Source organism: Pteropus alecto, unplaced genomic scaffold (assembly GCF_000325575.1).
Source record: "Pteropus alecto unplaced genomic scaffold, ASM32557v1 scaffold24, whole genome shotgun sequence".
Lineage (NCBI taxonomy): Eukaryota > Metazoa > Chordata > Mammalia > Chiroptera > Pteropodidae > Pteropus > Pteropus alecto.
In genome coordinates, this window is record NW_006439192.1 from 20,098,578 (window position 1) to 20,123,748 (window position 25,171).

Below are 25,171 nucleotides of genomic sequence, written 5' to 3' on the forward strand. Positions count from 1 at the left end.
TCCATTTGTGTAATTGCCGCACTTTCTTTGTTCGTCCGTTGATGGGCATTTAGGTTGCTTCGATGTCCTTCATGAAGTTGAGAGTAAAGGCCTAATGCTGGAAGCATAAGAGCCTTCTGGTAAAGGTACTCTCTTGCCTGGAGATAGGTGCTAATTGGATGTGCAAAATCATATACTCTTGTTGGCTCCATTGTAAATGTAGTGTAGAACTATTTCTCTTCATCTTTTACAGTTAATTCATCCTCACCTACTTTGAAAGCATTTTCCTCAGCAACTTGATAACTTTGAAAGCATTCAATTTAGTTTTCTTAAGAATTACAGCTCTCGCTTCTCACTCAGTGGTTTAATTTTGTTACCTAGAGTCTTTTTTAGAATAAACATTATATTTTAGAATAATTTGAGATTTGCAGAAAAGTTGCAAAGATAGCACAGAGAATTCCCTCACCCTGTTTCTTCTTTCGTTAATGTTACAGTATTATGGTATATTAGTCATAACTAAGAAAGCAAAATTGGTACATTACCATGAAGTAAGCCCTACATTTGGATTTCACTAATTTCACTAGTTTTCCACTAATATCCTTTTTCTGTTCCAGAATCCCGTCCAGGTGACCATACTACATTTAGTCATCACGTCTCCTAGCCCCCTCTGGTCTGCGAGTTTCTCAGATTTTACTTGTTTTTTATAACATTGAGTTTTGAGGAATACTGGTCAGCTATCCCACAGACGTCTCCCAATTTGAGTTTATTTGATGTTTTACTTATGGCTAGACTTGGGTTATGGGCTTTAGGAAAGAATATCAAGAGGCAAAGTGACCTCACCACATCATGCCAGGTGTGCATGCTATTAGCATGACTTATCACTGATATTAACAATTATCTGGCCAAGGCAGTGTTTGAGAGGTTTCTCCACTGTAAAATTACCGTTTTTCCCCCGCTTCCTAGATTCTACTCTTTGGAAGCAAGTCATTATGTGTAACCAACACTCAAGTGGGCAGGGTGAGGGGATGATTGGTCTCCACTTCCTGGAGCACGAAGTTTCTACAGGAAGTGTTTAGAATTTTTTTGTAAGGAAGAATTGTCTTTTCTCTCACGTTTCTTTATTTATTCAATTATTTATATCAGTATGGACCACGGATATCTATTTTATTGAATTCTAATCCAACAGTAAATTATGTTGTTCAGGTTGTTCCAACTTTGGCCGTTGGGAGTTCTTTCAGGTTGATTTCTGTATCCCTTTGACATGTACCCATCCTTTTGTTTTTGAGCACTTCCTTACTTTCTAGCACTACAAAATGCTCCAGGCTCATCTTGTATTTTCCCTGCCCCTCCCTTAGTATCAGCAGTTTCTCCAAGGAGCTCTGGTTTCTTTTACTGGAAGAATATATTAGAAACCAAGGTTGAACACTAGCTGTGTTCATTGCTACTGGGGTGTCACTGCTTCTAGGCCCTCTTACAGTAGGCAGAACTAAGAAATGTATTATGTATACACACATAATTATTTCAGTATCTATCCATTTGTATCTATATTGAGCTGTGTTCATATTTGTGTCTTCAACAAATCCAGGACCATATGGCTCATTATAGCCTTCTCTACTTGCTTACCTGGGACCTGCCCTTTCAAACAATAGCAACCTAGCTCTTCCCATCTAAAGTTTTAATTTTAAAGACCAATTTTTTGCTCTTTCCCCTAGTGCATTCGGTTTTATGAATTAATTATTGGTAATTTCTACAACATTTCATTGAAAGGAGGAAGACACATGCCTAAGAGGGGAAATGACAAAATAATGACACCCTCCAAGTTTTCCTAGTTCTTATCAAAACAATGAAGAAGTAGACATTTAAATAAATGTTACCATTGAACCGATCAGAGCCCTCGAGATTATAGGCTCTTAGGAATTAAATATCATGGAAGAGGATGAGTATCCTTTATCTATTTAAATTTTTTGTGCCACAATGTCCTGGTGCAGCAATTGTTTAGAATTACTATACAATTTATCACCTTCCCCAAGAAGTTTGAGTAATCAAAGCTGAAAGAGTTTATTAAAGTGAATAAAAATTTTCTTTGTGGGAAATCCTTTTGTTTTTACACTCATACTGGGATCATGGGTTTCCTGACTGCCAATGCCAACGAAGGCCTAAATTATATTCGATTAATTCAAAGTCATTTTCAATAAACTTTGAAAACCAAGGACCCTTTATTGAAATTTCAAATCTGGCTATCACTTTCTGTTTTTGAAGATTTCTTATCTAGAGTGATATATCATCTTCAGTATATGAGCTACATAAGTATATTTGCCATACTTCATTTTTAATAATAAAATATTTAGTTCCTTTTAAGGCTCAGTGGAATGACTGGCAATAAACAATAAGGACGTTATACTCAGAAGTGTTTGATGAATATAACTTGAAAATGTTTTGAAGTTAGGAAGTTCTCAAGAGATTTAAGTAAAACATGTGAAACCAAGCCAACTATTGAGAATTTTAGTTTTACTTTATATTACTTTATTTGCTTTAGAGATAGAATTTTACATGGAATTATTACTAATTATATATAATTTAATTACATTTTATATAATAATGATAAATGGGGATTAGTAGGTATTGCCAAACACTCCTCCTTTCAATGCTGTACACTTAGGGAATGTTTTGCAATCACTTTTTTGGTCAACAAAGGCACACAGAAAACAGATGAAATTAGCCTATGTATTGGTTCCACCAAATACTGGACTAAACACTGTGGGAGATTCAATTCTAGAAACAAGGCTACATTAACATCCATCATTATATGAAAGAGTTGTTTTTCTATGGATTGTAATAATTCTAAGGACTTTCTCTTGCTTAAAGAAGCCAATCTTAATAGCTTTGAATTTACCAACAAAGACCAAAATTATTTTAAAATGTAGCTATAATCAGAATGTGGGCTCTGTAGTCAAACTACTTGAGTTCCAGCTCCACCCTTTAATAATGATATCACCTTAGACAAGTTATTGAATCCCTCCAAGCCTGAGTTTCCTTTCCTGTAAAAAGAAGATAATAATACCTATTTGTATTAATCTTTGGGCATAGTAAGTGCTCAATATCAATTTACTATAATAATAAATTGGAATCGACATTAGGGATCATTTAATATAACTTCTCATTTGTAAATCTTTTTCTTTATTTCACATCACTGCTGTATGTGTAACATTTACTGCAATCAGACTTTACACACAGTTCTCTCAACACTGGAAAATATTTTACACTTCTTAGAAATACTCTGCCCTTCCTGAACTACCTAGCGAACTCTTATATACCCTTCAAGACTCAGCACATATTTTTCATTCATTTGGTCACTTAATCATCATTCAACATCTTTTTAAGCGCTCATTCGAATGACATCTGCCTTCTGGAAACACTTTTACCAGTAACTTAAACAAAAGTGGAACTAGCACTGCTTAGAAGAGTACATGTTGAATATGCATCTTAGACTATCTTCCTCTTTTAAAAAATTGATCCCACTGGCTACATGTTTACTAAAAACTCCAGTCACTTGTCAATAAGATATTGTCCTACAAATGTATTGATTCTGTGTATTTTTGTGCTCCACTAGCTTTGTTCAGTTTTAAGAAAGCTTTTAGGCCCATTACTAAGGGTAAACTGGATACCTAGATAAGACAGTGGGCAAGTGCATAGTGATTAAAGGGAGGAAAGATTTAACAATTCACTAAATTCTCTTTCCTTGTGAAACTTACATATGTAACAGGAAGTTAACAATAATTACCAGACTTAATGCATGCTGAACAGAATCCTCTTTTAAAGGAAAAGGATGTAGGCACATTCATCACACAAATATCCCATTATATGTTAATTGCAGTACATATGTTTAGAACTAAGAACTTCTCTGATAATACCTTGTATTAGTTAAGAATTCCTGAAAATAAACATCTGTGCAAACCTGAAGCTTAATTATATGCTTTAAAAAAAAGTGCTTACCTAATTGATAAACATGAGAAAAGGCAAACTGGCAATATGGACATGTGTTCTCCTTATCTGACAATATCTTTGCAGTATGTTCTTTAAATATCATAAAAAGGAACTGTAAATAGCTTAAATATAAAAAATACAGAACGAAAGCATGTTTCTATATGTGTTTGAATATATATCCACATCTAAGTTCAAGCATGCATATGAATAAAAATGTTTAAAACTACCCCTTGGGTCAGTGCCATCAGTACAGTAATATAAATTTATCATTGCAAAATTATCGTATGGCTCTTATTAAAAAATAATATGCTGTAACCAAAATTATAATAATAAACAATATGCTGTAACCAAAATTATAACCGAAAGGCTACTTACTTTTAGAGAACAATGAGCTTGTCCTAGAGAAGCATAATAATAAACATATCTATTTTTCAGTCTTCAAAAGTATCAGTAGATAGAAGGGACTCACTGAAGACTTTTTTAGGGAAAGGAAATATATGACTGGAGCTTTAGTTTTTAGCTAGATAAAGCTAAAACAGTGCTTAAGAAAAGATAATCAAGAGATTATACATGCGGTCAAGGGCTACAATTTGAAGTCAGGAAGTCTGTTTCTAAAATTTTACAAAAAAGGAATAACTTAAGTTAAACAGTATAAAGAGCTCCAAGAGAGCCATTTCCCCCACCCCTGCTTTCCCCCCTGAGCAGCTCAGATGTTCAGTAAGCCCTGCCAGTGGGGAGGAGCCCAATGTCATAAAAGCCCTTGGCCTGGGTCTCTTCATTTATCTGTGAACTCTCTCCATGTGTGAGGGCAAACACACGTTTCCCCTTCCTTCCTGTCGTCCCGGTCTCAGCAAGCTCAAGTTTAATAGCTTGGACTTTCTCTATTTCCTCAAAGGACAAGTCCAGGAGTGTATTTTAACCTATCTCCAGGAGGGAACACGATACAGTGGTTGGTTTATTTTACAGGATTTCTCAATATGGGCATGGTTTCATCTTAAACCCAAATGGGTCAGGTTTGATAAATCATTTAAGTTTGGGGGTGGGACAGTCCTTGTGGTAAAACCTATGCCCTTAGCTCACAGTACTCCCCACACCCCTCGGCTCTCGTTTTCTTTCTTAACTGTCCTGGTTGTAGGTAACAGAAGCGAGCTGGGGCCATTTTGAACTTGAAGGCATAAGAAACCCTCATTCTTTCCTCCGGAGCTGAGAGCGGGGGACACGGCGCCAGCACCACGCTTAGTCTCTTCCAAAGGTGGTGCTGTAGGGCTCCTTATTGCTCCCTCGTTTCCTGGTTACGTGCGTGTTAGCAGAAACCAAAACATTCGTCCGCGACTCCCACTTCTCCACAGGGACTAAAATGCTGGGCACGCTAGTGTGAGACGTGTCAAACTCTGCGTGCCTTATGGATGCCGCTGAGTCCCAACAGCTCCGAGGCCGCCTTCCCTGGCGCAAGCGCACAGGGCTCCGTGGGGGGGTGGGGTGGGGTGCCAGGGCCCCGCCCACAGGCGGGCGGGCCTGGCTCCCAATCGGCTGGCGGGCCCGCGCCGCTTCCTCCTCCCTCCACCTAGCCAGCAGCCCCTGGTTCCGGGTTGCACATGCCAGTGTTTGTGTACGTGCGGCAGCCGCTGGGCTGGGAAGGGCACCGCAGCCAAGGGTTAGGCTGTTGGAGCGCTGCCAGAGCTGGGGCGCAGCAGTGAGGGGCCCGCCAGCCAGCCTGCCTCGGAGATCTTTAAATTCTCCCGCACTTGGGCTGCTTGTGCACTCTTACCTGCCAGTGTGCAGCAAGGGCTACACCGCTCTGCACGCCCAAGGACTCCTGTCCTCTGCTTTAGGTGGGGAAATGCTGTTTCTTGATTTCAACTCAGAGGTAAGACTGGGGCCCTTTTTGTCCTACAGGCTTAAGCTTCCAGATGTCTGCCTTCTTGGGAGCGCTAGCACGGGTGACAGTGGACTGACCACTGGGTGCTGCTGAGTCAAGCTTCTTTAGTTAGAAGGTTTTCAACCCCAGGCGGGCGTGGGACAGGACAAAGGCAAGAGGGATGCTGGAGCTGTTATTTTTCCGCAGGTGGATAGTTTGAAGGATCTGCTGGAGGCCGGGGCCTCCGTCAATGCACCCCCGGATCCCTGCCAGCAGTCGCCTGTCCACTTGGCCGCAGGTGGTGGCTGTGCTTGCTTGCTCCTCTGGCAGTTGCAAATGGGCGCTGACCTCAACCAACAGGTAACTAGGTAACAGATTGTTACTGTGTGTGTGCACCCCTCCCCTCACCCCAAATCCACATAAACATTTCTTAGACGCCAAAATATTCAGTTGTTATAAACATGTCTATAGCAGCGATGTCCAATAGAAATATAATGCAAGACACATAACGTAATTTAAAATTTTGTAATAGCCACATTATGTAAAATGAAACATGAAATTAATTTTATAATTTAGCCCAATTTATCCAAAGTATTATTTCAATATGTAATCAATATAAAACATTACTGATAGATATTTTACATTTTCTTTTCATATGTTTTCTCAATGCTATGTGTATTTTACATTTATAGCACATTTCAGTTCAGACTAGCCACATTACAAGTATTCATTAGAAATATATACGGCTACCAGCTAGTACACTGGAAGCATACATAGGTACAATTACGACATCATCGAATGAAAAATCTCAGTATAGCAACTGAAATATTTGTGAGGCATGCTCACGACCATTATAATTTCCTACAGAACTTTGTTATGGTAGTCTGCATCTTTCATTGACTAAATAAAGTATGGTGAATTTTAAATTATAAACTTTTTACTTCTTTAGAACTCTATTTTGCTTTTATTTACTTAAATTTTAATATATGTGGCTGCACATATTTATTAATGAAAACTTTGTACTTAACAGCATACCAAATGAACTTTATAAAAAAAAAAAATTGAAGAAAAAATTCAGTCCAGTACAATGTAACTACCTCAGATAGTTTCCTCAAACAATAAATAGACTTCACCCACCAACTTGGGTGTTTTGAGGAGAGACTAAAATGTGCTGTCTTATCTTTAAGGATGTTTTTGGAGAAGCTCCACTACACAAGGCAGCAAAAGTTGGAAGCCTGGAATGCCTTAGCCTGCTTGTAGCTAGTGATGCCCAAATTGAGTAAGTATAAACTCAGTGGCTTTAAAATGTATTAAATTAATCAGACTGCTGAAGCTTAATTACATGTGCTTTTTAAAATGATGCTTGCTTAATTGATAATTTAGTGTTATTATTTAAATGTTAACTCTAACTGTTTAACATCTGCTAGTATTCAATCTGAATAAATAAAAAACTGATCCTGAGCAATCAGAGGCATAGTTCTGCTCATCTATTATGGCAGTATTACACCTTAGTTTTGGTTTAGGAAAACATTCTATAGAAGTTCTCACGGACTTTGGTACTTATTCATTGTACTGAACACAGAATACTCTTTCATTCATTCAAAACTGGAATGCCCACTCTTGCTGGACTCTGCTAGCCACTGAAGATACAATAGTGAGCAAAAATGGAATTTCTCTATGCTTCCTTTACCTCTTCTATTTGCAATCAACATTTGTATGAGCCCAAAGCTCCTTTGTTAGGAAGGTATTTTTTTAAAAAGGCTAAACAACTGTCAATTTTTATAACTCAATTTTTGTTTTAAATTCAGTTTATGTAATAAGAATGGGCAAACAGCTGAAGATCTTGCTTGGTCATATGGATTTCCAGAATGTGCTAAGTTTCTTACAACAATTAAATGTATGCAGACAAAAACACCAAGTGAACAATCCGATAGAGATCACTGTGTTCCAATGCTCAGACTGAAACGAAGTTTTGGAAGTGCAGAAAATACAAATGGGAAAAGGAAGTGTTGGTAAGTAACTCATAGTTTGTTTCTTCTTCCCTCAAGGATCTCTTTATTTAGCCCAGAATTTACTGATTCATTTGAATATTAGCAGTCTTATTTCTAGTATATCTTTTCATCCTCATTTAACATTTTAATACTGGTTATAGTAACTGCTACTCAATTCTAGAGACCAAAAATTGTCCTGCAAGGTGAAAGCTTGGAGAGATCAACTCTTTGAAAAAGTTTTTAGTATTAAAAACTTGCCTATGTTTTTCAACAATAGATGTCATGTTGGTTATGAAGAGGTTTGAAGAGGCCTTCACTTCGTGCAGATCTACTGTTCAGCTATAAGCTATGGCATGTCGCTCATCAGGTCTAAATTCCTTCTAAGAAGGAGGAAAACTTTCTTCTAAGTGAAGATAACCTTTAAGAATACATGTATTTACATGCCTGTTATATTTTGGTTGTGCATTCTTTGTCTGTTAAGTCATTAAAGGAATGTCTAAAGAATAAATTCTTTTGTGTAGTATTTACAACCTTTGACAAAAGTTATAGGTTAAACCATCAAACTACACCCAGGATTTAATCTGAAATTAAATGTATTTTTTATTAAATTTATAGTAAACTTACTACTGTCTTTGACTCCAAGATATCTTAAATAATATTTGGTCGCTGAGGAAGACATAAGTTATAGTAAGCATCCTTGTTCCAAAAATCTGGGCCTTTCCATCCACACCAGCCCTAGATTTGAAAGAAGGGAAAAGAAAACATTTTATAGTTACGGGTCTATAGGATCAAAATTGTAACATTTTACAATCCTGCTCTGTCAGCAGGATCGTGGAATAAGACCCTAAATACCTATATAATTCAAAGACCTGAATTCCTATAAAGCATAGAAAAGTAACTCATTTCTATTTCAGATAGAATTATTATTTTTTTAAATTCTATGGTATTTAATCATAGAAATCATAAAAAAAAAAGAGAAAAGCTTCCTTGTGGTAACTATACTCCAAATTCCACATTTTATTAATTCTAAGATATATCGGTTTACAATTCTGGCAGTGGATGGCATGTGATAGCTTAATTAGCAGTTTGTTTTTCTTAGCAGTCCATAAAAGACTGTAATATGTATCACGCAGAGGCATCTGAGCTATGAGGAAATATGGTAGTGAGAAATCTGAGCTTGCCCCTTAAATTGCATTCCACGCCCTTCATTTCCCTCAGGCTGTAATCATTCCATTTTCCATTCTCTATGTCAGTATCAATCCTTTACCACAGCAGAGAAAATTACTTTCAAACAAAATCTCATTGTGAATATAAAAGTTTTATCAAATTTCTTCTAGGGCCATTGATTTCTTAAAGACACAGCTAACAACTAATCTGTGTTATATCATTCTGAAATGAAATGCTTTGTTTGCAAAATACTTGTGAGGAGGCTAGCTAGGACTCTTAAAATATCACTGAGTGAGTGACCAGTAGAAGTCTTATTCCTTATCCTGACTGACTCAGAAGTTCAGGTTATTCTGGCGGGGACCTAAAGTCAAAGTTCATAGTTCTTACAGAAGATGGTGTGTTAGCTCTCTTTTCTAGTGTGGAGGCAGGAGGATTGAGTGGAGATGCTCTTAATTCTTTCATTTTTCTTTTTCTGATTGCAGAAATAAGGTACACATTGTAAAAATGCAAGCGAGATGAAAGTAAAAAAAATTTTTAAAATCCTCTACCATTCCTACTCCCACTGCTCCCAGCCATTAAGTTTGGTTGATTCTGTTTGAGACCTGTTTCTATACAAAAATAAGCTTATCTTTAGCAAAACTCTAATTAATTTAATGTCCTAAAATCTGTTTTCTTAATGATAAATAGAAAAAAGGCTTATTCTATTTCTGTTTAATCTTTTTGGGATCCTTTCACACATGTAGGCCTTCTCCAGGTAACCAGAGTCAATGTTTTTAAAGAGAAGTGAGTAGCAAGGGTCCCCAAACCAGAAATAGATGAGAGTAGATAGGGGAGCCATGCTTCTTTCCTTTGAGGTGACTGGCCTGGGAATGTCAAACAGGAAAGTTTCACAAGAGGGTTGAGGCAGAGGCAGAACTTTCCCAAAGGCCCCTGCTATTGACTGAATATTTGTGTCCCTCCAAAATGCATATGTTAAAACTAATTCCCAATGTGATGATATTTGAAGTTGGGGCCTTTGGAAGGTAACCAGGTTATGGAGGTGAAGCCCTCAGGAATAGGATTAGTGCCTTCATTAAAGAGGCCCTAGAAAGGTCCTTCATCCCTCCCAACAAGTGAACACAGTGAAAAAGACTGCTGTCTATGAACTAGGAAGAAGGCCTTCAGTGAATCTGCATGTGCCTTGATCTTGGATTTCCCAGTCCCCAGAACTGTGAGAAATAAATTTCTGTTGTTTATAAGCCACCCAGTATATGGTATTCTGTTATACCACCCCGAATGGACTAAGACAGTGCCCTAGATTCTTGAGTTATGTGAGAGTTAATAGTTCTACTGATAGCCAAGCATTGGCTTCATGGTTTCTTATATGTGCTAATAGAGCAATTCCATTATTCTATTCAAATCCCTTATAGAATGAGATTAAGTTATATGTAAATAAATTAAAAATAGTCAAGCCTCCGTAATATCCAACATATTGCTCAGCTATTTTTCGCTAATTTCTAAAATTATAAAGGTTATATACCCCACTCTCCAATTTCAAGGCATTGATAAACCATAATATATTTATTTATGCAAAGCAGTAAAATTTCGATAGGAATACATTTATGAGCTTTGTGTCCCATTATTAAGTTTAATAACTGAGAGAGTCTTTATATAAATCTAAACTAAATTTTGTCTTTTGCAATTTTACTTTAGTTCCCTCCGGTACCCCCTGTCTAGAGAGTGTCACAGCCTGAGATACCTCCTTACAGGGAGGATCTTTGCCCTCAGTCTGTACTCTTTTTGTTAACAACCAGTTTACTATCCTTTGCCTTGCATGTAAATTTGTGTTAAACAGATACCTACCTTTTCCAAAATAACTTGCAGATCTTCAGCACCTGTATAATGTGGGTCTAAAATCAGAAATTTTATCTGCCCTGTAATCTCATTCCATGCAACTCCTAGTATGGTGTGGGCCAAAACTCCTCCCCCTACAGAAGAGGAAATATGAAATATGAGAGGGTGTATGTTAATAACTTCCTACTCAATTTCAATTTAAAACGATTAACTGACCTAACAGCATTAAAATTTTGACTAGCCTATATCATGAAAGACCACAATGTCAAATACATTCTGAAAAGATAAAATCATATCCTTAAGATAGAAAAGATATTATCATATCTATAATCATATAAGGTTTATATTCCACTGCCATAGCCACAAAATTATCTAAAGTGGATTTAGGAAGTGCCATAGAGGGCACTAAACTCTGAACACAGTGACAATCACTGCTGGTACCACTCTCAGCAGATGGGCGTGCGCCCCCTGCTCTGAGTACTTCCCATGAAGCCATCCACTCATTCAGTTCTTTCTGATATTCTGCTGAAATTAGCCTACTTCCATTTTCTACATACCCCTCTTAGCTTGCTTTCTGCCATCAATGAACAAGTCTTATTCCTCACAGAATCACAAATCTTTAGAATAGCTAATCCAATCCTTTATTTTACAAATAAAGCCCAGAGGTTAAGCAATTAGCAATAATGCAACACAGCCAGCCAAGTTAGTGACAGAAAGGACATAGGGTGCTCAGTTGAGTGACCATAACCTCTTTTCCATACTGCTTTCAACTCTTTATATGAACACAGTTATCATTTCTCTTCTTAGCCTTTTCTTTTGGTTATTATAATCTTTTTTATAACTTTCCTCCTGCCTTGCAAAGTTTAAAATATCCAGAGGTCAATCTGTACGGTATAAAAGCTAATTTTAAAATGTTCTAAAATGACTGATTTTATGTGACATTAAATATTTATATTAATGGTAAGTTTTACATACTCTCCACTCTACCAAAGGAGCCCAAGATATCCAAACACCGTACCGATCATTACTGGAGTTCCTTCACTCTGGAAATGATTGGCCAGTTCCCGTCCTTGCGAGGCCATTTCAGAACCTTGGCTAGAAAGAAACCATTTTCTATCAGAAGAATTATTTAAAACACTATGGTCTAATAATGAGCTTAAGAACCAATGTTTTCTACCTTTTTGTTTTCTCTTTTGATTACTGAAAAAAACTAAAACAAATTTAAGTGGTAGGGAACCAACTGAGAGAGCAAGTTAGAGCAACATAACCTTTCTAAATATTTAAGGCCACTAAATGTGTTAGGAAAGAAGCAAGAAGACCTTAACTCTTCATTTCTGGAACTGCATAAAGGTCTTGGATTTTTAACATGAGATTGAAAACAGTTACCTTGATGTTCAGGGGGCTTTTATAGGTGGATTTAATTTCAGAAGAATGAATTTTAAGCCTTTGGTTTTTGTCTTCTTGCTGTCAGACTCTTAGTCTGTATTTCTTCATTTTTAAATTGGGACAAATAATACCTGCCCTGTCTATACGACAGGAGATTCTAGGAGTAAAATAGACAATGTCTGTAAAACTAATGTGAAAATTTACAAAATGCTTTAGAGTACAACATATTTTTAGGGAATATTTCAACATCCTGTACAAGTTGTACTTTTGAGAAGAGAAAGATGGACAGATGAAGGAAGATATTTTTTAGATTGGAGGTGCCAGGTGGTACTAAACTTTAGCTCTTGCCCAGTAAAGAATGTATAATGTTTTAATGTGCCAAAACTTTCATTTTTTACACCTGATCTTAGCTAAAGGCCGAGAAGCAATAAAACTTTCACTTTTTAATCACCATATGCTTCACTACTTAATCTATCATTTATTTATTAGCACCGATTTCCATAGCTGATCCAGGCTGCAACTGTGAAACAAGATGTATTCAAGTACATGGATAAATAAGGATGTTACTGAATTAATCAAGGTTGCCATGATAGAAAATTATTTTTTCTATCTTATACAGCTCATAAAATGAGGAAGCCAGTTATGGCCACAAAAATTGATCTTATTTAATTTAGATTTGCTCATATTTTAATGTCAGGATTATAGTTAAGCTATACTGGAAAGACTGAAATGAACATGTTATTCAGACATATGGACATGTTCGTTTATTAACATCTTAAGAGAAAGAACAGGAAGTAAACAGAAAGGTCAGTCATAAATCAACATTTGATTTTCTGCTTTCAAGACTTTTTAAAGACTTGAGCATAAAAACTTGATTTTCTATAACTTCACTCAAAGTTGACATATTTCCAAGTTTTTCTTTTCTTTTTTTTTTTTTAATTTTTTAAGGGAGGCAACCCTTGGTTAACCTCACAGATTGCAAGGACCTTGTCAGCTTACAGTTCCTTATTTTTTTATTTTATTTCATGTTTTATGCCTACAGCACCTGGTCTTCTTCCTAGGTGGTCTCCCATCCAAGTACTAACCGGGCCTGACCCTGCTTAGCTTCTGAGATCAGACAAGATCAGGCTTGTTCAGGGTAGCATGGCTGTAGACTATTTCCAAGTTTTTCTACTTGCGGCTAACATTAGGCTGCAATCATAAAAGTATATATTACAGAGTTTACTCATAAACTTCAGTCTTCTAAACATTAACCAAAAAAAGTTTAGGGTTAAGAAAAATTAGGTTTATAAAACAATGAAGCAATGTGGAAGAAGAAAAGGAGTGAAAACAAATGTGTGGAAAAAATATAATATTTTGATAATTTTAATAAAATGACAAACTTGTTTGAAATGATTTTTGTAATTTCTTAATGTGTCCTTACCTGACAAACAGTATTTTTGAAGTTATACCAATCAGTTGGTTCAGTACCAGCTGTACTTCGATAGATCCAATCCACTGCCTTGATCCGACAAATGTTGCTGGTTTGTCCCCAGCATCAACTAGAGCCTTTATGTATTTAAAAATACAAAAAACCCATATACAAGATAACTATTAGAAATTACACTTAGGGCATTTTCCTTGATTACCAATATATTTTTTCCTTCAAAACAGAAATAAGTCTGTACCATGAGGTAATAATTATTAATGACATATTAAGGGCTAATGAACTGTACAATTGATTATAATTTAAAATGGCATGTTCTATACCTGCTGAATTTCTCTGTGTGTTGGAATGGATCTCTCTGTGTATCCTTGGTGTTTGAACCAAGAGCAGATAGTCTGCAGAGACCGATAAGCACAGCCCCAGCCATTGTCATCAATCCGATCCTGCATGTAGTGATGATAACCGTATATGCCCTGGACTGCATAAATCTACATAAAAAGAATGAATATAGTAAAATATTAACTTCAGATGCATATATTCTTTACACACACCTGAGTCAAGTTTACTGTATTCAGAGCTAGACTGTTCCTTTAGTTCCTTATAAAAATGCCTTTAAAGAACGACAGTTCAACATTATATTGTCTTGGCTTTTTACTAAATGTCCAAAGCCCTTACCAAAGGATATATAAGGCCTGTCAAGTGCTGCATGCTGGCCTCCTCTCCAATTTCATCTCCTTCCACTTTGCCGTGTTGCTCGCTCTGCTTTAGATTCAGATATGCCAGAGACAATCTGATATCAGAGCCTTATGGTGTCGTCTGCCTGGAATACTCTTTTCCCATATAATTTTAGAGCTTGCACCATTACTTCACTCAGGTCTCTCTGTTCAAATGTCAGAGACGCCTTCCCTGATTTTTCCATCCAAAAATGGCATGCTCACTCCCTCACCACCCACCTCTGCCCTGGTTGTCACTCTCTATCCTGCTTTAATTTTTTTTTTCAAAACACCTGCTTTAATTTTTTTTCAAATATTTGACACATTATTATTCAAATATCTCCCTACCCACACTACTATGTGAGTTCAGTAAGGGTGTATACTGTGTTATTTCAGGGCCCAAGCTAATGCAATGGACTTGGTAAACAGTTAATAGTCAATAAATGTTTTTTGAATAAATGGTGAATGAATAAAGGAAGGAATAAAGGAATGAACAAATGAAGCATTCATATAATGGGATAGGAAGAATGTTTCTGCAATTTTGTAAACCTGCCATGATTATAGCCCAGGTATGCTATTTAAAGATTCTTAAATAAGGGCCAGTGTCATATAAATTCTTTCTTGTAGTATAATGCTAGGGATATGAGTCTTTTTTGACAAACTAGTATTGCGTTTTAAAAATTAGGTAAGAAGAGTCATGGACAAATATAAAATCTTCACCCAATAATTAGAGAATATATATATTCTTAACCAACCACACATAGAAAATTTATAACTAGACAATTATGACAGGTTGAGAATTGGCCCCCAAAACACCTAATCCCTGGAACCTGTGGATGCTACCTTACATGGAAAGAAAGAAAAAGGTCTTTGTAGATGTGATTAAATAAAGGCTTTTAAGATGGGGAGATTTTCCTGGACTATTCCTGGACTAGTCAGGGTTGTCTAAATAGTAAAAATCCTGAAAAAAAATCATACAAAGGTATACTATACAGCAATAAAGATAACTGAACTATAGTTAGACACAATACCATGGATAAATCTTAGTTTAGATATGCAATATTGAGTGAAAAGTGAGTTATAGAAAACTATACATACAATGACACTTTTTATAAATCTCAAAATCAAGAAAAATTAAAAACTATATTGTTGAAGAACTATATACATCTATGATGAAACTATTTTAAAACAGGGAAGTGAATGATGAACATAAAACTCAGTATAATAGTTCCTCTCAAGGATGGGAGGAGGCGGAGGAACACACAAGGTAGACTGGTGATGTTCTAGTTCTTAAACTGGGTAAGGAGTTTGCCAGTGTTCATTTCCTTACTATGCTTTACAATTTACATATGTGTTATACGTACACATCAAATGTTACATAATAAATTTTTAAAAATATAAATGCTTCTTGTATCTCTAATAGAGATAATGAACCATTTCATTATCAAAAATCAGCATTTATTCAGTACCTTTTGAATGTCCGGGTACTTTGTAAGGAAGTATTAAGAATTAAAACTGACTATATGATACCACATCTACCCTAAAGGAGTTTCACATACAGTCTGAGAGAGAAAATTAATGTAATAATTAGAAGACCATCAAGAGTTATATTGTTTGAGACTCTTAAGTTTTTCGATTCTATGGCTCCATGACTGTGACAGCAAGATTTTTAACTAGTAAGAGGTCTCAAGATTTCCTCCTATATAAGTGAAATAAGTGAAATCATATACTATCACTTATCTATACATGTAACAGTAAGTGCCCAGCCAAGATCTTTCTAGGGGAAGCTGGTCTGCCCGTAGCTCTGCAGGTGGAACTGTTGTCCCAAGTGCACTCTGATGGCCAGGACTAGAAGGGTGGCCCCTTTACTCCTTTAGGGTAGACACTGTATCATGTATTCATTTTTAATTCTTAAAATTCCCTTACAAAGTGCTTGGAGACTCAGCAGGTCCTGAATAAATGCCACGACAAGAGGGCCAAGTTTTCCTCTCTTAGGGATTCAAATTGAGAGGTGCAGTGTGAATCAGGCAGAAAGTAGCAGGGGATGAGGCTGAACAGATGCATACAATGAGCAGCTGTGAGGAAGAGAAGGGAAAAGTTATACACAGGCTGAAATAATTCACCTAACAAAAGGAACAGAAGCTATGAGGCTGAGAAAAGATAAGGGGAAGGAATAGGCCAGTTACGATCAAAAGCAGCAGAAATACCATCAAGAAGTCAATGTAGGCCCAGGACTGAAGCAGCTGCTTTGTACTAAGAGGCCCAGCTGTACATTCCTATACAAGTATTCCTATTCTTGGATGCCCATGAGATCTTTTCTTACTGGCCTACACGCATCCTTACAGGAACCCTTCCCCCACACTCCGTATTTCAGTGACTTTTAGTAAAGACCTACCCCTTGCAACCCGGTCCATGCTGCACAGAAAAGTACTTTTATCAGACTTCTGTTACAGTGTGATTTGAGTAGAATATCCCCTTAATTAGCATGATTTCTCAGGTTCAGAATGAAAATAAAATGGACAAGTCTTTAAAGAAATTAGGGAATGGAATTTTAGTAATGTGGTACATACTATATATTTCTAACCATTTTAGAACACTGTGAATTACTGCTATCTTAAGCAATGATTATTAAAAGAAATGGATAGTAAATTATGTTTTAGGGATGACATACATTATGGATCAATCCTTACAAATTCCACTGGGTATAAATAAAAAACTAATGACATTAATGATCAATTGACTCTCATAAATAATTATTAAACTCACCATACCAGTCTCTATGTTAGGTGGATTGAGATAAGCATGTGGATTTCTAATGTAACCATCTTTGTATGGTTCATCTGGAAAGTGATAAGCATTGGACCTTTTGAAATAAGGTCGGTTATGAGGCAGATTGAAGAGATCATGTAACTCCTAAAGGAAATAAGAATCATAAGAAAGACCAAAAAAGTTAAATGATTTGGATTCCTAGTTGGTAAATAAACTCAAACTAAAGATATAAAACATAGGAAATGAACTACATATTAGTTATAAAAGTTATCAAACACTCTTATGATTTAATTGACTAAGGTCAAAGGGAGTGAGAATAAACTAAAATCGATTAAGATTTATTTTTGTTTATGTATATGGGTAGAAACTGGAAGGGAACATAGAAAAATAAAAACAATTTGCTAAGCGTGAGAGACCAATAATTTAAAATTAATTATTTATTATAACACAGTCTGTTAAAATACATCCAGGATTAAGACTGGTTTTCAAACAGCCTTATAAATGAGTAAATTATAACTAATGACAATGACATAATTATATCAAAATATTTTGAAAAATCATGCTTAAAGTACTTAAATATAAAGGATAGTGATTAAATTTCAGAGTAGAAACTGGTGGTATGAAACCAACCAATATAGCATCAAAATAAAAATACACGTTTAAAATGAGAAAATATTCCCAATTGTATAAAAATATGTAATAGTTACCTTGAAAAGTTTGACATTTTCTTTTTCATATCTCCTATACGCTCTAGCAGTTTGAATGGGGTCATTAGCTCCTGTAGCTATTGCCTCTGCAAGTCAATTCAGCTAGCACTTACAGAGAGGTACAGTATTACATCTCTTCTCAGGGACAGAGATTAGGAAGATGCATCCATGGTACACTTTGATGGGTGCCAGGCAAAGTCACACATCAAAAACTGGCACTCTAAAACTAGTCATTTTGCCAGTAAATCTCATTTCTTTGAATGCCTTTAATAAAACCCAAATAACCCTGGGAAGTGGGGGATAGTGTATTATCATAAATCCTAATTAGAATTAGCATAAATCCTAATTTCCATTCCCTAATTGTAATCTAGTCTTTATCACAAATTTGAATGGAAGGGAAAAGGTATTTATTAACATTCATCAGCTGCTCTAGGTATGTATTTAAGCATCTTTTCATTTCTTTATTTTATTATGGAAAAATAAAAAATTTCATAGAATATATGAACCACATTGAGCATATATAATTAAAATGTTACATATGGGTTTAATATATTTTTTCATTTGTAATATTTAAAAAAGTTCTAGAACAGAAATTAAATGCTATATTAAACTAATATTGTTTCCATACTGTAAAGTTTAACCATAAAATAATTTCCACTTACTAGAAATATGTAATTAAATATAAAATGAATGACAGTCATTTTACCATTTTACAAGAATAAAGGAACTTGTCTTACCTTTCTATAGGCCTGCAGCTGACCATCTGGAATTCCTGATGGATATGAAATTGTTACCAATTTTTTTTCCCCTGGTAATAAAAAGTGCAGTGGCTCAGGGACCACGATAGATGTTCCTTTCATATATTTCAAAATGCATTTTTCCATATCAGTTAGTTGATTATGAATTGCATCAACTAGAAGTTTACGAACTCTGTGGGAGGAAAATATACACGTGCATTAACCAAAGTTACAGTGGCTAAGATAAAGTATGGAGTTAATATATCCCTGATATAGTAAAAAAAACTTAATTGGACCAAATTTATTAAGGAAGTCTAAATTATGAAAAGTTAAATAAACTCTATATTTCCTCTGAGTAGATAAAGAGAAAGCCCTACAAGTTTTGTACCGTACTTTCTCCAAATAAATATTTAATTACTAGATGATTAGTTTAATATTAAACAAGGAATAAATCATAGTAAAAATAACCACCACCACCTTGGATATGCTTATATGATACTCAGAAATGGACTCAGATTACTTTGGGGCAGGGTCCTCATTTAAATGCGGCAGTACTATAATATACTTACTTTCCCCATGTTTCTTCTGGAGCGACAGATAAAACTGCATCAACCGGTAAAGTCATATTAACATAGTGGTGTCCTCCGCTTTCTCTTTCAATGATGGGGGTTATGGCTGCCAGAGAGGTTGACATTTCCAGCATAAGATCTATATTTACTATTTGATGCTATAGAGATAAACAGTAGCAGTCAACTTATAGTACAGTGAACACTAAATAAAAGGACTTTTTAAGGACAAAAACTATATTACAGAAAATTGTTTAAAGCTCAAATCCTAACAAAACTTCTTCTCTGCGTCAAAATAATCTGAGGAGAGGTGGAGAGTGAGTAGGGAGTGAAGATGAAATCAGAATGACCATGTATTGATGATCAGTGTTAAAGCTGGCATAGCTTCACCAGGGTTCATTACACGATTCTCTCTACTTTTGTATAGACTTAAAAATTAAAAACAAAAATCAAGTGAACAAGATACAATAACCATATACTAAAGGAACTTTTAAACTATATAATCCTGCTCTAAAGACACAAAGAACTAAACAAATACTGAACTCTAACAGATTTGATTTTGACAGTGGTATGAACAATTCTGAAAATAGTTTTTGTATATTGAACAGATTTAGGAAAATATTGAGGATACTGTAAGTCAGGTTTCTCCCTGGGAAAATGTTAGGAACTATGTGAGGTTGAAATAGAACTGGAGGTATAAATATGATTTACATAGATAAATATGAGCATATATGTTATGTATGTGTGTGTATATATTAGTATGGATGTATGGATGTATGCAGGTACACAGTCCTTAGAGAAATGGGTGATTGCTGAGTTGGAACAGGGAAAACTCCATGATGTGCCTGAAAAAGCTGATGGAAGAAGGTAGGAAGTACTTAAAGATACAGTGTCAAAAAAACACTGCGACTAGCTTGAAGAAGTTTCTATCAGCCAAATCTTGAAAATTAGGAGCATCAAAATAATAATAGCATAATAATAATTGCATAAAATAAGAATCCATGCTTCTGTGCAGATAATAGATAAATAAGGTAAAGGAAAAGCTCTTCTCATAGTATAATGTTATCTAATAAATATGGAAGGAAAAATCACCACTCAGAAAAAAAATCACTTCACAACCATCAGACTAATATTGGATTCTGGCAAAAATTACTAACTGATGCTAGAAGTGGTGGGTAAAAATTTGATGAGTAATAGGATATTACATTATCTCGAAGTATCTTCCCATGAGATACTTCCTAATTATAAGGGGAAAAAATAGTACCCTTACAGTAAAGAAAAGTGGAAGATACCACATTCATTAAGTGATCAAAGTTAATGTCACCTATACTAGGAACAAACTGAGAGCATATGCCTCTGCAATGTTATGTGCGGAGAAGGACATAACATTACTTCTCTGGTATTCCCACCAACAGTGCACAACCTGAATCTAATCACGAGGAAGAATATAACGAACCCAAACTGAAGAACTTTCTACAAAATAACTGACTTGTACTCCTCAAAATGTCAAGCTCTACCTACTAGTAATTCTCAAATAATTATTTATAGCCCACAATTTCTGTGTATACTCCAAATTGGTAAAACTAACAGCTCATGTGCCAAACTGACCTCATGTCTTCGCCAACTTCCCTTTTTATCCAAGCAAGAAACTGGTCATCTCATATCCAATTAGTTTCCAAGTGTAATCCATTTTATCTCTTTAATATCTGTTTCCTTTCTCTTCTATTATCATAGCTACCATAGCTACTGGTTTATTTGAGCTTTTTCTGAAGTGTCCCCTGCCCACCTCTCCAACCTTGCATCCATGCTATCTTCCCCTACCAACCTGGAAAAACACTAAAGTAAATTAATTTCATACAACTTCCTGCCTTGAAGAAGTAGCTCCATTTTTTATCTACAATGTCTGGCAAAGTTTGTGGCACATGGCAGGAAGGTACTCATAATGGTTCAACAATCAAAAGAACCAAGAACAGTGTGAAGAAAAGTAAATCATTTATTATTTACTATCTCACACAGCATAATGTGTCACTGTCATGTTTCAGAATGATTCCTTTCTATTTATTTTTTAAATACTTTGTGTAAATGTACTTGAGTTGTTTTATTTTTGTGGGAACAAAGAAAGTATTCAAAAAATTTTAAGATAAGTATTATAATGGGACAGAAGTCTAAATATGTAAAACAGAGATATAGCTTCTGCACATCACTTATCTTTCCGGACCTCAATAACCTGCTCTGTAAAAAACTAAGAGATGGATTAAATACTCCCTAAAATCTCATTCAATTCCAAATTCAAGGACTTAAAATTTTTACCACTAAAAGGACAGGTGATTCACTTACCGTGTCTGATAACTTTTTGTCTTTCTTTCTCATGAATTTTTGTTTTGTGTCTTCTTCCTGTTCAAATCTAAATTTTTAATACACAAAGATGTTTATAACATGAAAGATGTTCTGAAAATATTTTTAGCAATCTTCAGACATACTCACTGAATAAAGCGCATGATGCTCTTACAAGCGGAACTATCAGTCAGTTCTCCTGGAATGCTGTTTATGTCACTGTTAGGCCATATATATACTGAACTGTGGCGAATTCTGAACACCAGTGCATTTGAAGAAAGTTTGGTTGACAGGTCACTCAGCACATGTTTTAGTGCTTTTTTGATAAAAATTTCTAAATTAAAAGAATATAAAAAGAAGTTCATGAGAAAAATTTAAAACTTTTCAACCTGAATGCTTCCAAACACGCAAAAGCAAAAGTATCCATTCCCCAGATTCAATGATCATAAAAAAACTTTCTTGCCTTTTTAATAAAAAATGAGATAAAATCCAGACCACAAAATTCATTTTTTAACATGTAAAGCTGTTTTTAGTATATTCACGGGATTTCACAATGATCACCTATTCGAGAACATTTTCATCACCCCAAAAGAAATCCTGTATTTATTAGCAGCCATTCCCCATTCCTTCTACACTTACAGAGGGCAGCAACTTATCTGCTTTTTGTTTCTATAGATTTGCCTATTCTGGACCTTCATATAAATGGAATCACACATTAAGTGGCCTTTTGTGTCTGGCTACCTTCACTCAGCATAAAATTTTCAAGATTCATCTACTTCTAACATCTTCTTTCTAATTTTCACAGAAGAGCCCCTAGGCTAGTGGTGGTGCTGGAGCACAGTGTCTAAGTTTAAATCTAATTTAAATAACTTACTAACTGTATGATCTTAGACAATTTATTTATCCTACTTCTCTCTCAGTTTCATTTGCAAACTGGTGAGAATCTCAATATAGTTCATCTTTATAATCAAAGTTCAACTTTATAATCAAAAAGGACAGTTTTTTAGCAGACCCACCATTATTAGTAGCTAGCTGAAAAGCTAGATCAAGGCCTCCTCTTATTCGGAAGAGTATATCCATCGTTTCCGAAGTTACCTATGACAAATAAAACAAAAAATTCCATTGTAAAACAAAACAAATTCATCCTCATATAAATTCGAATCAAACTGAATTTAGGTTAAAGTGTTAATTAATGTGGACTTTTCAAATTATTTCATGAGTTGATTTTGTTTTACAGAGAAAAACAAAATGAAACACCCTAAATTCTAAATCAGGGGTTCTCAACTTTTGTTCAACACTGAAATCACCTGAGGAACTTAAAATACTGATACCTGGGCTGCACCCTTAGAGCTTCTGATTAATTGGTCTGAGGAGGGTCTAGGGACAGGGAAACTTAAAAGCTCCTCCGTGCCAGTGATTCTAATGGGAAAAAGCTGAGGACCATTGCTGTAAGGCAATATTTCTAAATTATAGTTTTAACAATGGGTTTTACAATGACATGAAAACATCGATGATAAAAATCTAGTTTAAGAATGGGATGAAAATACTGAATCTATCCGGTGGTCAAGATGATAACAAGAAATGAATATATCACTAATGGTGGGAGTATGAACTGTAGAATTCTTCATAGGGCAATGTGGCAATATGAATCAAAGACTTATATTCACATTCTTGGAGTAGTGATTCTGCATTCAGGAATTTAGTCTAAGGAAATCTGCAAAACACAAAGATTCAGGTGTATATAAAGATGTTAACCTAAATGTCAACAATAGGAGATGGCTTAAATAATTATGACTATTATACAGCCATAAAAAATCATGCTTTACAAGAATATTTAACAACATAGAAAAATGTCTGCAACTTATAAATGGAAAACAGCACTTGTAAAATTGAATCTATCAGCAGTTCTTAATTTGGGTCCAAATGCTGAGTTTCAGGTAGTTGATGACATATGACAAATAAAATGTATCATTTTGTTGAGGGTAGGTGGAGTAGGAAGTGAACCTCTGGAAAGAGGTTTCAAAGATTTCATTAGATTCTCAAAATGTGTCTCAAACAGGCTGAGGAAACACACCATAGAGAAAGACCATATTCGGAAGTAAATAATTACTAATATTTACTAAACTGTTAAAATGTAAAAGTCATTGTGTTAAAATGACTCTGATCCTCAGAAGATTATGAAGTAGTTACTATTACTGTTTTTCTAATTTACAAATCCCTTGTTACGTTTTTTAAGGTGATTGATTTTATTTATTCCATATATCTGTTGAAAGGTCACAATCTTTGTGCTATTCTGCTTCTAGGAATTTATTCTAAGGAAATAATCAGGAAAGTTCAAGACAAATTTAGCTTTAATGTTGTCCACTTATCATACTCTTGTTCATCATATCAAATAAATAAAAACACCTAAATAGCGCTTAATAACTTGATTAAATACAGAATACTACCATACAAAATACTATACACACATTTGAATAAAAAATATTTAATGATAAAATATACCACTTATATGGTTATTGTGATGATTCAATAAAAGGTCATACGTGAGAGCACTAGACTCTCCCTAGACTTCTGAAGAAATAATATTTAAGCTGAGATCAGAAGGGTTGGTAGGTATGAGTATGAACAATTCCAAAGGAGAAAGATGAGGTGGAGGTGGGAGAGCCCATTCCAGGCAAGGGCACAGATTGGGGAAGGCCTGCTTAAAAGACCATGTAAGAGATTCTGGCAGACGGTTAGATCTGATAGTTGAAAGGACCGGATGGTAAGAGTTCAGAGAGCGACAATTTAGAGCCATTTGTTAGAATCCATAGAACTTGATTACTGATCAGACGTTTTGGAGTTGGGAAGAGGGTTGTCAAAGATGATTTCCAGGTTTTTTGGATGCACAACAGGGTGGGTGGTGGCACAATTAACTGAGGTTGAGATCACTGGAGGGCAGGTGTGGGACCAGGGGAGGTGGAAATGACGAGTGTTTTGAACTTGCTGGGTTGAAATACATATGATCTACCCAAGTGGAGGTACAGTCAGTAGATATGTGGATCTGGAGCTCAGAATCCATGTCTGAGCTGGGGATACAAATTTAGGAGGAACCACAGGATGTAAAGAAAAGTATCCCTGATGAACACCACCGCACGTAGGATAGGGATTGGAGGACCTGGCTGAGCAATTAGAAAGGAAACCAAAAGTGTGACACACGGGAACTAAAGGTATCGAGTATCTGTAGCAAGTTATTCCTATCTTTCCCAGGTCCAATCCTTCTTCAAAACCTTCAAAAACGCTGAATAATCAATCCCTTCTTCTCAATACACATTCATAAGGTGCAGGAAGCCTGCGTCAATACGCAGCTGAGCTGGGGACATTCAAGGTTGTGCCGGGCACGTCCCTCCAGCCCTAGCGAGGAGGCCAAGAGGGCGACTCAGACCACGGGGTTCACAGCTGCCATCGTGAGCCCGGGCAGGACCAGCTCCTTTCAAAGGCTGTGAAGCCGTACTCGTGGCGGCTACCGAAGTCCGAGGGGAAACGATGGGGTCAGTAGCGAGCAGAGGTACTCACCATGTCTTCTGCGTGGCGCTGACAGGGGCGCAGACATCCGCCCAGGGCCCAGGAGGCTAGCCTGGAAGTGACGTCACAGAGGGGCGGGGCCCGGGAAGGCCGACTACAACTCCCAACATGCCCGGCAGTACGTCATGGGGCGTACCACGCTGCAGTTCCTCGTGGT

The 25,171-nt window shown here is 36.0% G+C and overlaps 3 protein-coding genes and 1 pseudogene across 5 annotated transcripts in view; 1 reads left to right on the plus strand and 3 right to left on the minus strand.

Moving 5' to 3' along the window:
- LRP2BP (LRP2 binding protein) overlaps positions 1 to 5,473 on the minus strand; it is a 28,799-nt gene extending 23,326 nt beyond the window's left edge. The window contains exon 1 of one of the 2 annotated variants that reach the window (XM_006916385.3): positions 4,339 to 5,473. The gene's annotated coding sequence lies outside the window, so the exon portion shown is untranslated. The other variant, XM_015592895.2, reaches the window with a different exon arrangement.
- Positions 5,474 to 5,506: 33 nt separating this feature from the next.
- ANKRD37 (ankyrin repeat domain 37) lies at positions 5,507 to 8,193 on the plus strand. 2 transcript variants are annotated; one of them, XM_006916387.3, is made up of 5 exons: positions 5,512 to 5,830; positions 6,029 to 6,181; positions 7,009 to 7,100; positions 7,630 to 7,833; positions 8,090 to 8,193. In XM_006916387.3, coding segments are annotated over exons 1-5 (477 nt in total). In that variant the 5' UTR covers positions 5,512 to 5,803; the 3' UTR covers positions 8,091 to 8,193. The 2 variants fall into 2 exon arrangements, with proteins under 2 accessions (XP_006916448.1, XP_006916449.1); XM_006916386.3 differs by having other exon boundaries at positions 5,507 to 5,830; positions 7,630 to 8,176.
- Positions 8,194 to 8,387: 194 nt separating this feature from the next.
- UFSP2 (UFM1 specific peptidase 2) lies at positions 8,388 to 25,132 on the minus strand. Its single transcript, XM_006916388.3, has 12 exons — positions 25,006 to 25,132; positions 22,467 to 22,545; positions 21,601 to 21,784; positions 21,454 to 21,520; positions 19,120 to 19,277; positions 18,551 to 18,743; positions 17,104 to 17,250; positions 13,948 to 14,112; positions 13,622 to 13,746; positions 11,831 to 11,907; positions 10,822 to 10,946; positions 8,388 to 8,547 (listed from the first exon to the last, which is right to left on the minus strand). The coding sequence occupies exons 1-12, from the start codon at positions 25,006 to 25,008 to the stop codon at positions 8,461 to 8,463; spliced, it is 1,410 nt and encodes a 469-aa protein (XP_006916450.1). The 5' UTR covers positions 25,009 to 25,132; the 3' UTR covers positions 8,388 to 8,460.
- Positions 13,232 to 13,353, minus strand: LOC112483498 (annotated as a pseudogene).
- Positions 25,133 to 25,171: the final 39 nt, after the last annotated feature.